Source organism: Silurus aristotelis (genome assembly GCF_946808225.1).
Source record: "Silurus aristotelis genome assembly, chromosome: 27".
Lineage (NCBI taxonomy): Eukaryota > Metazoa > Chordata > Actinopteri > Siluriformes > Siluridae > Silurus > Silurus aristotelis.
This window is the reverse complement of record NC_139600.1, coordinates 16,329,149-16,343,861: the sequence shown is the minus strand read 5'-3', so window position 1 is coordinate 16,343,861 and position 14,713 is coordinate 16,329,149. Positions and strand designations below refer to the sequence as shown.

General features: G+C 42.9%; 1 protein-coding gene across 3 annotated transcripts in view; it reads left to right on the top strand.

The window, feature by feature from the left end:
* sgcz (sarcoglycan zeta) overlaps positions 1-14,713 on the top strand; it is a 152,117-nt gene that overhangs the window by 135,562 nt on the left and 1,842 nt on the right. For all 3 annotated transcript variants that reach the window (XR_014532005.1, XR_014532006.1, XM_083532998.1), the window contains exon 7: positions 4,027-4,150. Coding sequence is in view for 1 of the 3 variants with exons in the window: in XM_083532998.1 (XP_083389124.1) it covers positions 4,027-4,150 (124 nt within the window). In the remaining 2 variants the exon portion in view is untranslated. The remainder of the gene's footprint in view (positions 1-4,026; positions 4,151-14,713) is intronic.

Here is a 14,713-nt window from a genome sequence, read left to right as displayed (position 1 = left end):
TTTGCATATCCCTGCTTATCAGGAAGCTGGGGTTAGAGTGCAGGGTCAGCCATGATACAGCACCCCTGGAGGGTTAAGGGTCTTGCACAAGGGCCCAAGAGTGGCAGCTTGGTGTTGCTAACACCCCAAACTTTAAATCAGTAACCCAGAGCCTTACCCTCTGAGCTACCACTTCCTCAAGTGCCTTAGTCACCTTGTTTGGTCTGGGGTTATTCTGTGCCTAAAGTTTTTTTTATGTTCTTTTTAAGTTTGTGTGTAAATACGCTAGTAGATAGATTAACCAACACTATCTCAACCCTCGGTTTAAAGGACTGTGTGATTGTCTGAGTACATAAGAGTGCTGACTGCCTGGTATCCCATCCAGAACTGATTGTAATTGTAATGAAGTTATCATTTTTTTAAGACTTCATCGCACCAAAAGATCTCAGTGATGCATTCTTTACAAGAGAGAATCCTCCAGAACCTCCATTTTTTGCTCATTCTCTCTGGAATGAAAAGGAAGTGCACTTCCATTGTGCTCGCTTTTTTTGCTTGTCATGTAAACCAAAAAAAAAAAAAAAAGCCCGTCTGCCTGCGAATCCGTCAAGCAGACAGCTGAAGGTCGAGCAGGATGCTGGTGTGAATTACGGCGATAAGAAAGCACCGAAGCATGCTTATCTATCGCTAAAATGAACCAGATCGGAGGAGGAGCAGGAGCGAGGGGGCCATCTGCGGACTCCAGATATTTATACACTTTTTTTTGTGAGCGTCCTGCAAACAGACCCTGAAACAGAAAATCAATACTTTGATTGAATCTCTGTGTTGAAGAGGCCTGTGGGGAGAGATTCCACCGAGAGGAGAAATTGAAGGGAAAAAAAACGGAGGATCGTTAAGTCAATATATTCATTTTTGTCGAGCTGTTAATTGTCCGGTAAGCTAGCACGACGTACCTGGACAGTTCCAGGTCTCCGGGGGGACTGATACTCATACACTTCGGTCAGATCAGTGGGTGTGTACGGGTACGAGTGTGTAAATGACTTTGACTGGGACAACAGCTGCTGTTTTGCTTAATATAACATCGATAACACTCCATTAACATCAAAATTCAGTTTTCTAAATAGTGTTAGTATCGTCAATTGCTGTTTTACCTCAGGTGAGCGATTGATAAATGTATTATCCAACCCTTTAGGCAAATGAAAGCACCCCGTCTGCTGCCCAGTCACATGATTTGGTTGCCAACAAACCTAATTTATTCGGCTAAATAACCAAACAATGTACGGCGAGACGATACGTGCAGTGCAGCAGCACTATCAGGATCGGCTCAACGCTTCCACTTCCATTACCTTGCCAGTTTTTTTCTCCTTTATTTTCATGTTTTGGAGCAGAATGGGATTTTTATTTTGTGCGCACTGTAGATTGAGTTGCGCACCCATGAGATTAGTTCCACATTGTAATTGTGACTGAATTGGAGCTTCATCTCCTCCTGGAGCCCTTGGGGAATACTTGGTGCCAGGTCCACACTCACCAACCTTGCTTCAATAAAATACTAAGGAACAGAGTTGGAATTCAGGGAAGTGACACTATGTTAATGGTTGAGGTTAGGGTGAGGGGCGGAGTTAGCAAACAAAAGACTGCTAGAGGCGTGATCTATCTGTCATTCACAGTTTAAAAAAAGGCCTGGTGTGTGTTTGTCTGTGAAAGCTGCATATTACCTGTGTATGTTATAATAAAGTCTCTAAGTGGAAGTAGAACCACTGTAGCTGACGGTTCCTGGGGGAAAGGAAGTGTGGCCTAAGAACCTTTCAGTCTCTTTTTTAAAAGGTGTGTCTGGTCTACCTAGAAGTCTGTTAAGTCTTTCTTGGGGCGTTTCCAATATGAGTGATGGGTTTCAGTTGAAGAATTCCATTAGGAATTGTATAGCTTTTGAAGAACATTATAGAGAACATTGAGACATGAACATGACTCTAAGTAAAAGAGGTGTGGCCTCAGCACATTTTAGTTTTAGCGACAAAAGCGACTTCAGCGCCTCTTGAATTTCTTGATGCCCCCCTTTTCATCATAGTTATACACTAAACAGGCGAGGGTCTTGCTCAAATGCCTAGAGTTGGCATCTTGGTCGTACTGGAATTTGAAATCCCATCCTTTCCATTAGAAGTCCACCATCATAACCACTGAGATCTTTCTTCTCAGCACCTCCTATTTTACAAAAGAGAAGTGACTTCAGCTCCTTTTAACTTCAGAAAAGAAAGGTGCTGGTCTCAGCACTTTTTATTTTTTATGAAAGGAGTGACCTTAGAGCAGGTTTATTTCAGTGAAGGAGGTGTGGCCATAACACCTGCATGCATATCCGCAAAAAATGTTTTCACACTCAGAGAACATTCTAGTTTTTAGAACATTGGGATTCAAGGGCCAGTATGAATGTAAGTCTTAGTGAAGGAGGTGTGGCCTCAGAAACCTCTTATTTCCTGTGATTTCAACCCCTCCTGATTTTATGTTGCAGTATTAAAACAAAGATAGCCACCAAATTACAAGGGTTCGGCTTTTTTTTTTTTACGATCTTACCATGACAATAGCAAAAAGATACAGTTGTAAAAATCTGTAACATTTAATTCAGCAGGCAAACATCGCAGTTAATGCCCTGCCCTCCACTCATGAACCATTGCCATATACATCTACACCGATCAGGCCTGGCTTTATAACACTGACATTAGAACATTCTGAGTGGTGAAGTGAAGAACACTGATGGTCTATTCATCATGGCACCTGATTTATTTATCATGCAGCAAGTGAACATTTCATCCTTAGATGTTAGAAGCAGGAAAAATGGGCGAGCGTAAGGATTTGAGCAAGTTTAAGACAAATTGTGGCGTCTAGACGACTGGGTCAGAGCATCTCCAAAACTGCAGCTCTTGTGGGATGTTTCTGGTCTGCAGTGGTCAGAATCTATCAAAAGTGCTCCAAGGAAGGAACAGTGGTAAACCGGCAACAGGGTCGTGGGGGACGAGGATCATTGATGCACGTGGGGAGTGATGGCTGGTCCGTGTGGTCCAATCCAACAGACGAGATCCTGTAGCTCTGTTGATGCTCGATGGGTCAAAACTGTTTTGGCAGTAAAAAAAAAAAAAGTATAAATTGCTTTTTTGCTGAAATATGTACTGTCATTTTTTTTGCCAATAGTGAACACCATTCATTAAGACTCCTCACACATCGGAACGCATCTACATCCTAAGTCAGGGATGACCTGTATTTCCTTTGGTGGACAACCTTATACATCATATACATATATATATATATATATATATATATTATATAAACTGAGCCCAGAAGTGGCAGTTTGGTGGCACTATGATTTGAACTCATGTCCTTCTGACCAGAAGTCCAACATGATAACCAATCCCACGTTTCCCTCTTGATTTCTGTAAGAGGAGTGACCTCTTGTGTGTGAAAAGATAGCCAGAGTTCTCTTTATGACTTGTAAAGCATTTAAGCTGCAGAATATTTAAGCGAAACAGCCTTTTTTGTTTTATTACTATCAGAAAACATGAGCAAGCTCTGCTTTACATACGAAGACGAAAGGTTTGGATTTAATCTCAATGCTTTGATGGATTTTTTTAACCTTGATTTCCGCCTTTTCAGTTGGTTCAATTGTTTTCCTTTCATTTCATTTCAAGAAGGCACAGTCCATGCCTACACTCTCGTTTCAATATATGATAAAGAATAATACCCGCAGACCAGCCCCCTGCACACGTGCAGTTTACACGTATTACACAAATGAAATTCACGAACCATGTCAATTCTGCAGATATGTTAGATCTGCCCTAGAGTCCTGAGACTGAAAAACAGTCTAACTCTGCTCAGAAGCTCATCAGATTTATGCATTCTCATTATTCTTTTTTCTCATAACACTTTTTTGACCCCGTGGGTCAGCATTCATAAAGTTTCATCGAATTGAAAATCAGAACTTTATTAGCCGAGTGACCTGGGAGTGAGGAATCCAACATAGTGCATACAAAAATATCCAGTTATGTGTTTGTTTTTTTGCTGCAGGCTGGAGTCTCCGACTCGGACCCTAACGTTGGAAGCGCCGAAAGGTGTGGAGGTGAACGCGGGAGTGGGGGAGTTCAGAGCATCCTGCAGGAAAGAGCTCACTCTGGAGTCTTCTGAAGGGGAGGTGAGCTGTTTATTAGTCCTTGTACGCAGGATCTGAAGTATTTTGCTACGGAGGTGTCGGAACTTCCTAAGATGCAGGGACAGAATTGGATAGTTAGCACTCTGTAGAATGTGAACTCCAGCTGTTCTGCGTTGTTTAATGACAGTCAATAACATTTAAATCGAAGACATTTCCCCATGGACCAAGTCTCTCTCTCTCTCTTTCTCTCTCTCTCTCTCTCTCTCTCTCTCTCTCTCTCTCTCTCTCTCTCTCTCTCTATCTCCCTCTCTCTCTCTCTCTCTCTCTCTCTCTCTCTCTCTCTCTCTCTCTCTCTCTCTCTATCTCCCTTTCTCTCTCTCTCTCTCTCTCTCTCTCTCTCTCTCTCACGGCAGTGCCCCAGGTAGCCTCGCTGACTCACAGCTCCAGGTTTTCTTTCTCCTTTCTGATTTCCTCCAGGTTGTCAGATTTCCTCCCATCTCTCAATTGGAGGATTGTTGACTCGAAATGACCTCTAACTGTATATCAGTGTGTAATTGGGTATATGTGAAAAAGTGGCATCCCGTCCAAGATGTGTTCCTGCCACCCTCTGACCAGGACTAAAAATCCCCCACCCAACCTACCCACCCACCACAAACCCCTCCTCCCCTCCTCCGGTTTGTAGCTATTGCCAAGGGCCAGCTCTCTTAAAGTTGCTGAGGAATGGAATAAAACAAATCTGAGTATTTATAGCTTTTATAGTTGGCTAAATATATTTAGCACTTGCCTTGATCTTACTATGTAGCAAAACCAGCCTATGAACTTTCTAATCCATTAAACAGAATGGGACACTCTTCAGCAAGTGCCTTCATACCTGTTCTGTTCTGCTGCACAGTAAAAATCAGTAGAGTTTTAATTGAGGATTCTAATAGTGTGTTAATCGCTAATCGCACTATTCAGCTTTACATGTTAGTAGCTGTTTCCAGAATAAATTAATTGAAAAATTCGAACGAGGGCTATTATATGCTGTAGCTCAGTGGTTAAGGCTCTGGGTTACTAGTCGGGGGTTTAGCCCTGGAATCACCAAGCTGCCACTCTTGGGGCTCCTGAGAAAGAACCTCAATTTTCCCACTCTGTGCTCCAGCGGTACTGTAACAGGGCTTTGACAAAAGCTTCTCAACATTGCTGGGATCTGCAAAAGAAGCATTTTATTGTATATGTGACAAATATAAATTACTTTGCTTAGCTTAGCTTAGCTAATACACCAGGCATTGAGTGAAGGAGCATAAAAGGTTCCCTCCGCTGGACTAGGAGACACAAACCTGCGTGAAACTGCTTCAGTGCACAAAGCCAGCTCTTGGAAGACATTATTTACCTTGGGTTGTAGTGGAAGATCTCCCAAACCACTGACTTTCCTAACATCCTTGTCCCAGAAAAGTGGAGCTTATTATAACTGCTATTTAGGACTAAAGGTGGAATGGGATGTTCAAAAAGAAGCACATACCAAGCTCGTGCTTCGGTGTCTACAAACTTTGGCCCATATAGTCTACATGGGATGCATTACAGGATGCAATTGGCCTTGTATTAATGTGCTCAAGCTCTTGCTAGGTGAGGGAGACTACATAGTCCTGGGTCTCTAATTATTATTATTTGTTTTTCTTTTGAGTGATGCTAGTTAACCATCCATATCGAGCAGTTAGTATACTCCAGGGACTTTCCAGAAATCAATAAAGTGATGAGGATTCCCAATTGACCAAGTGCTCAAGTGGGGCTTGGGTTAGAGATATATATCAATAGCAAGGTAAAAGCCTCCTAGGTAGATGATATGTTTCTATGCTAATGTGTTTTAATGCTCAGTAGAATGTTTAAGTTGGTATAAGTCAGACTAAATATTTGGATTGGGATTTTTGGCTATAAAGCTCGACGAAAACCTCTGGCCTCTCTCTAATTCGGGAAGATGGTGTGCATTAGGTCAGAGATGAAGAGAATTGGACATTCAGTAAATTAAGACTCTCTTGAAAGTCTCTGGCAATTAATAATGTGATAATCAATGAGATTCTCAATGGACCAAGTGTGCTAATGAAGAACACATGTAGCTACTGACACCTTGGATGAAAACAGCTTCAATCAGGCAGGTACTGAAGCTACAGAGCAGAAAAGGCAAACCCGAATTGATCTGAAAACACATAGATCTTCATAATAGTGGGAAAGCAGGCAAAATGGTTGGATCCGTATGTTTGTAAAGGTTTGGGAAAGTTTGGGAAAAGCAATTAGCATTCAGCTAAGCTTCTAGGGGATGCCGAGACAAGTGGTTAGAGCTTATCGTGCATCAAAGGTGGTTAGTTTGCAGTGTTATGACAGCTGGTTTACAAGGTCATACATAAAATTACAAACCATATCAGTACGAGCCAGGCCTGTCTGTCTTTCTGTCTCTTTGTGTGTGTTCTGCTGCTGGTATACATCAAAGCTGTCAAGCTCCAGGACGTGAGACACACTCATGCATACTTTAGCACGTTCTCCGCTTTATGGCATCGCATTGAGCTAAAGCAGAAAGCCAGGATTAGTGGAGGAGCAGGTAAAAGGCTCTGCATTACACATAATGATTGATAGGTGGTTGCTAATATGTACACTTCTTTCTTCTTCTTCTTCTTCTTCTTCTTTTTGTTTTGCCTGCTCCCATTAGGGGTCACCACAGCGGATCATTCATCTCTGTACCAACCTGTCCTCTACATCTGCATTTTTCACTATGTTGATCAACCTTCTCTTTGGGCTTCCTTCTTTCCTTCATTGTCAGTGTTCAATGCACAAAAGCCCTGGGCCTTTTTCAGCCTTATGTGGTTCTTCCCCAAACTGTTACCCCAAAGATAAAGACACAATTGTGTAGGACGTCTTTGGATGCTTTAGCAAGCATCAACATGTACAAGATTTATGAGGCGTTTCTGTTATCAGACAAAAAACCCCGTCCTTTAAAAAAGGGGAGTCAGTTTCCCCTCTTAGTGAGCACTTAGAAATTCATCCTCAAAGAGTCTCTTGTTTCTCAGAATCCGAAATAAAGAATGTATTACGAAAGTAAAACTTTCGGAATTATGAAAGCGCTATCTGCGGAAAAAGTCACACCATCCCGCTGAGCCTAAATGAGTAGCGCCATCTTGGAATTGTTCTCTTTGCTTCGCTTTCCATCGCTTTAGTAACTGCCCAGGCTATTTAATTAACTTCCAGCAGCCCGAGCAATACATCATGCTGTCCTGTCAAGTTCCCGTAAAAGGGAGTTTTTTTTTTTCTCCTTTGCTGTGGAGATAGCAGGCGTTTCTTTAGACCTGCACAATGCCAGAGAGAACTACATGCTGTGATATGATAGAGAAGTCACTGGCGGCGAGGCTCAGTGAAAGCGCTTTTGAAACGTCTGTCCGATCCTCTAGCAGGGTAAATTTGTCAAGTCAGTCTCTCTCTCCTTCTCCCTCTCCACGGTTGCACTCAATGGCTTATCCAATGTTCTCCCCTTGCTCTTCAATTCCCCCCCCTGCACTCCTCGCCAAGACGTGACAAGACGAAAGCCAGCAGCAAAAGTAACGTGAAGGGAAAATAGATGTTGCTGTCAATTTGGATAGAGAGAATGAGGTGTCTCAGAAGGTCCAGATGGTGAGCTAAATCAGCCCCGACAGCGGCTAACTCTGTAAAAGGTGACGTTCAAAATACGTCTGCTGGTTTTAGAGGAGGGAATTAAAGCGAGCAGAGCATCCCGGTGTTTCAAGCTCCAAGCTGCCTATTACAATCAGAGCCGGAGAGATGGGACGCGATGACGGCCTGCTTAAGAGAGCGCAAGATGCAATCAGGGGAAGAGATAGACATCAGGTAATGAAGATAAAGCAACAGAGAGTGTGAGAGAGAGAGCACAATAGTGAGATGGTGAAAGACTTTTTTCTTTCTTTCTATAGACACGGCATTTCTGTTTCGAATCATTAATTATAACAAACCCAAAGCGGAAACGTCTTTTCTGTGCACTGTGTAACATGTAGCTACTGAGAGACATGACGCAAAAGTGTACATCATGTAAACAAATTCAAAAATCCTTGTAGTCCACACCGTAGACCAGCGGAACCAGGAAATCTATAATCAAACCAGTTAAACAAAACACAAAAGACGTTTGTTGAAAGATTCTTAATTCATATATCAGGGCAGTTTCTTGCATTTTTGGTACCGTAGGCAAGAGTCCTATCGAGGGGGTGCCTCAGTGGCTCTGCCCTCCCACCACAATGCTCCCCCACACCATACGAATCAGTCGCAACCTTCCATAGAAAAAACATTAAGCACGTTTAATAATCATTGCAAAATTGCATGAATTTAAGATAATGTATATCAAACTTGAGCAGAAAAACAGGTAAATAATTTTAACGGGTGAGGGCAGAGGGTGGCAACGGTGCACTGGTGCCCCTCCCCAGTTGGTTGCGCCCTAGGGGACTGCCTAGTTTGCCTATGCTTAGAAACTAGCATACATCTTAACAGGTGCACACATTAGGGTAACAAATTCAGCATGTGGCAGACAGTTCAGCAATTCAGGGTTGAGAGTTTGTCTCAAGGGCCCAGCATTGGCAGCTTAGCTTGCTAGGATTTGAACCCATGACCTTCTGATCAGAATCCAAGATCTTATACATAAACGAACATCTAAAGACTGAGCGTCCTCGCCTCACTCCTGGAAGGTGTATACCCTCAAAAAAGACTTTGGCAACTGATCTGGAATGCAGCTGCACTTGTTTTTAACCTTCCTAAGTTCTTCTACACCTCCCTGTTGCTATAGTCTTACAGTGGCTTCTTGTCTGTACCATAATCCCTCCATCCTCTATTAATGCACCACTGACTTCTTTACAGTTTCACTGATCTTTCAGTTCTCTGTCTGTTTTATTGATCCCTAAATCCTCTTCCACTGATCCCCCATCCATATCACGATCCCTCCATCCTCTTCCACTGTACCACTTATCCCTTCATTCTCAACCACTGCTTCACTGATCGCTCCATCCTATACCACTGATCCCTCCATCCTCTTCCACTTTACCACTGATCCCTCCATCCTCTACCACTTATCCACTGATGCCTCCATCCTTTACCAATGATCCCTCCATCCTCTTCAGGTACATGAAATTTATGGTTCAATACTTTCAGGGCGTCAGCCAAATGGCATAACATTTTAATGTAACGTAACTTGCTTGAATCTAGTAATACAACTAATTCATGGTCCAAACATCTAAAGTCAGTTGTGCTGTAATAATTCTTTACTTAGACCACCAGGTCTGCCTATTTGTTTTCTTAAGCAGGGTTCCTAATCATCTGACCCTGCTTTATTAGCTTTTAATAGTAATGTGAAGATGCCAGCATGCTAACAGACGAAGAACAATAACAGGATGTATCGTCAAATAAATGGGTTAAAAATCATAAGCTCTATGACGGAACTCCTATAAATCCACCATGCAGGCCCACGTTCATGTTTCTTCTTTTGCAAAAGAACTTTCAGATCAAGTGAGATTGATTAAAATGATTCCTGTGAGACTTGAAGGATTTATTCAGCATCCTGCTACATGATTGTTCTTAAATCCTGTCACAATCCTGATTTCCATTCCATCTGCTCTGAGAGAAATGCCTACCTACCTGTGGCTAGTGCTGAAAGGAAGGTCAGAAGTTTGAGTCCCAGCATTATCAAGCTACCACTGTTGGGCCCTTGAACAAGGCCCTTAACGTTCTCTGCTCCGGGGGAGCTGTGTCATTCCTGACCCTGCTGTACGATATGCGGAATGCATATCTATATGTAATAAATAAAAGCCATTTTTTTTATCGACCCGCTATCCCAAGTTATTAAATTAGTTCGCTACGCATTGACATCTTCCAGGAAATGGTCTCATTACACGTGTTACCAGCGAAAAAAAAGAAGTAGCAAGGTGGTAAGCTTTACAAGTTCAAACCATGTGTTAAAAAAAGGAAAGGAAAAACAGTCCGCTCTCGTCCATTTCAAGGACTTAATTATAAGGAAGCTGAGTAATTAAAGCTTAGCGCTGCTAGCTTTTGAATTCTGCTGCTGGAGCGTTGAAGTGCGAGATAAACATGTCTGAATGACTGAGCAATCTCTGATCCTCTGAAGAAAGCCGCGGAGCAGCGATGGGTAAAAGCAGTAAAGCTGCGCCCGGAAAAAAAAAAAGAAAAAGAAAAAACTTTATTATATTCAAATCCTCTCCTATTAAATTCAGTTTCACGGCAGCATGGAAGCAAATCCACGAAACTGTTTAACACAGATAAGCAGCTAATTAGCAATGTGCTACATTTCACAGGAATGTGTTTGAACCTGTTTCGTATTTTCGAAAGTCTGATATTAAATGTTAGAGGACTGACAGGCTCCTCGTTTTTACTCTTAATTGCTACATCATGAACCTGCTCGCTTCCTGAGGAGTGCGCCGGCACTACAGTGACATGACTAGCAGCTTGCTAGCGAAGTCATTACACGCGGCATTCGGGTTTGATTTCTATTCTGAAATCGCTACAGTGGGACGTTTAAATAAATGAACTTCTTGCAACGCTTCGAAAATGGGGCACTTTCGAACATTGGCCAAACAGCATTCGTACTTAATGAATAGGGTGTAATGGTTCCTTGGGTTAAAACGCTGCCGCAACATAGCAGGGAGGTTAAGCAGGAACCGGAAGAAGAATTTAAACATTCCGATTTTTTAACGGATCTTTTGACTTCCTTAGAAATTACAAGGATTTTTTCACAGCATTCATTTGGCAAGAATGGTGGGAGTGCCGATTCTAGCCATTTTGGCACCCTAGGCGAGTTTCCTATTGTCACCCCCTCAATGTCTCCACCTTCCCACCACAATGCTCCATGCAAATCATTCACAACCTTCCTTGAAAAACATTAAACACATTTAATTGCCTGAATTCAAGTAAACATATACTAAATGTTGATCAGAAAAAACAGGTAACTTATCTAATTATGAGAGTGTGAGGGGGTGAAAGGCAGGGGGTTGTGCCCTAGTTTGTCTATGCCCAGTAATGGTGCTGGTGGTAGCTCAGTGGACTTTAGACCGGAAGGTCAGGAATCCCAGCACAACCAAGCTGCCACTGCTGGGCCCTTGAGCAAGGCCCTTAACTCTCACATGCTCAGTTGTAAGTCGCCCAGGATAAGGTTTTCTACCAAATGGCCTAAATGTAAGATTCACTTCCTCCACGCAAAGTCGTTTTACAGTCGAGTCCAATGTTGATTCTCGTCAGTGGTCACGTGCCAACGAGTGGCCATCACCAAGGTTCCATTCAAACGAAAAGTTTTTTCCAGAAAGTTCTCAGGGTGCTTCATCTTCATCTATCGAATTCCATAGAGACACAGAGCTAAATATCACAGTGCTCTCCACACCTGAGCCTCCTCAGCGCAGCCTCCCTCCCTCTCCCTTTCTGTGTTTGATTAACCTTTCCCCCCTCGCTAGCGGCGATATCATGAATCATAAGCGTCCCGAGAAGATGCTGATTAAAGTTTTACGTGGGTTCGCCTCGGTTGCCGTGGCGATCTGGATGCACGGGTAAGCGGCCGCCGGAAAAAAACGCGTAGATCCTCAGCAAAGCGTTTCCTTTCTCCCTCGGCCTATGGGATCGTACGAGGTCATGTGACTCACTGGTCCAGGCATTTCAACAGCTTAATGAAGTGTGTAATGTGCACTGACGACTTCACGCCATCGCCGACATCATCGAACACCACCATCCCCCTTCATCAGACATCCTCCCGGTTGTGTTTTTGTGCTATTTTGGGAGAGCCTTTCCTTCATTCTTCTGTCGGAATCTGAAAACACTTCCATCTCTCACTCCTTCTGTTTACCCACCGCTCACTCACTCACTCACTCACTTTTCGTTCCCCTCACTCCGTCTTTTTTTGTTTGTTGTTTGTTTGTTTTTCCCTTCTCCTTTCTTCTTTTCTCATTCTTGTTTGTCCTCACTCTAATTGCCTCCACTCCATCCACACACACACACACACATATTAGCATGGTAAACAGGCCACTAGCGAGGTGTTTTAGTGGCCGCGTGAGAGCGACGGGCGCTAATGAGTGCCGATATCGCCGCTGGGAGACGTTAACTCTCCTTGTAAACCCACTCAAAGGGCTCCATCTTTCCCTTTATTTTCACAACAAGAACGTGCAACGCTTTACAAAAACCACAAAAAAGTAATGACTAAAATTATTCTATTGTGTGGTGCTAACATTCTGGTTCAGGTTATACCTTGAATTGACATTTAGTAGATACAGTATGGAGGTTAGCATGGAGTATGGTGCTAATAAGAAGAGAAACAAAAAGACAAATTGGCAGAGTGTTTGTTCTTTGCTTGTTTACATTAGCATAGTGCACATCATTCTAGATTACACTGGATACCAGCTAGCGAGGCTAGGCTCCGGTTGAATCGCTAGCAACAACACGATTCATCTTAACAGCGATGCGATACGATGCCTCCTTTAATGCGCACTCGTTTGTTGTCCTCTGCAACAACAAAAACATTGCTGGTTTTTTTTAGGAAATGTTTGATCCGTTCATCACACCATTGATGAACGTGTGAACGTGTGTTATTATAACAGTGTGACAAAAAACTATTTAAGCACTGACGAAACTTATTCTGTGTGATGTTAACATTCTGGGTTTGGTTAAATCTTAAATCTTGAATTGACACTTGGAAGTTATGGAGGTTAGCATGGCGTATGGTGCTAATAAGGAGAGAAAAAACTCTAGTAGATATTTATAGGGTTCAAACCATGACAGCTTCATGCATTTGATTAGTTGTTCAAATTAGCAAATAGCACATTATTATGCTAATAAAAAAGGAAATGCTAGTTCAATATACACATCAGTGCACATTATGCTAGTATTTGAAGATTACACTGGATCCCAGTTGGACAGGGTAGAGTCCTGTTGAATTCTTAGCAACAACACACTTTGGCTGAACAGCAATGCGATACAATGTCTCATTTAACGCACACTCGTTTGGTGTTTTTAGCAACAACAGTGTTACTTTTTTTGTGGGGAAATGTTTGATCTGTTCATCACACCTTTCATCGTTGGTTATGTTACTATAACAGTGTGACAAGGGAGTGTTTTATTGCTCACATAACTCATGGTGGAAGTCGTAGCGATAGCGTTCCTCACGACGCCGAGGCGCATATAATACTCTTGTCTTCGACAGATTGTCTCTGACATTTCCAGTGGACTCCAAGACAAACGACAGGAACGGGTTGAAAGCAAGAGGACGGAGCCGAGAATGGGAAAGGGAAAAAAAAAAAAAAAGAAGAGACGGAGTGACAGATGCGACGTCTCGGGTGTCTGGGCTGAGACGCACGATTCCTCGTTTGTGTTTGTGTTTGGACGAATACGCAACATCGACACCACACACTCCATTATTCATAATAATTAGGTTCTCATTCTTTGTCTCGCTCACGGCGCGTGTAATATTCCATCTCTGTGAGTTATGGTGGAGATCACACGCTCTGCCTTGTCCTTCAGCGACCCTCGCGCTCCAGAGCTGAGGGTTTGGCGCTGATAAACATGGAGGCGATGAGCGAGAGGTGAAATTGGGGATTCTGTGTGGCTTAGCAGATAAACCCCGCTCACGGTCGTCAGCCTACGCACTCGCGGATCAATCGCTAGCGTAGCGAATAGACACGGAATAGCATGCGCTCGGCGTGTCGGAGATATCGCGAACACACATGAAGCACACACCCTCTAAAACAAGCAGTGAACTTTTTCCTGTAGAACGTGTTGGCCTCTGACAGTCTCATGCCATCAGCATGCATCTCTGTCTCCGCCTACTTCCCAAAACACCTGAAATCCTTGTGCAAGCATGGTGCAACCTTCAAGATTCTGACATTTTTGGGCAAATCTTACAAAGCCCTGTCCTCTTTAGAGCCTTTTAATGTTCCTTGGTGGTCCTCCTTGGGAGAACCTCTTACAGGTTCTACTGTTTGTGGAACCCTACAACAATGTTCCTCAGAGGTGGTAGCTTAAAAGTTCTTATCAGAAGGTTGTGAGATCAACTCCCCACACCATCAAGATGCCACTTGGGCCATTGGGCAAGGCTCTCAACTTGTATAAATATGACCTTCTTTAGTCACTCAGGATGTGGGCGTCTTTTAAATGCCATAAATTTCAATGAAGCATATTTCGAAACTCTTATGGAGGAACCCCCTAAGGAAATATATACTGTATATATTTTGGCAGATTGTAGTTTCCAGAGATGTTTCTCAAGACAAAAGACTCAAAAAAGAAGGTACAAGGGGGCATTATAACATATATAACTAGTATTTTTGCCTCCCATTTTGTATTCCCCACGTTTTCATTCCTTGAAATCCTGTTTGTTGACCACCCAGAACCCTTCAACACTTTTCCTCAGAAAGGGGAGGTGGTAGTTCAATGTTTAAGACGTTGGACTTCTGATCAAAAGGTCGTGAGTTTATATACCAGCACCATCAAGCTGCCACTTTAGGTCCTTGAGAAGGGCCCTCAGCTGCTCACTTGTATAGATGTGACCATTGTAAGTCACTCAGAATGAGTGTGATGATGAGGTAATGAATTAGATTTTGTGTCTGTTGTTACCAC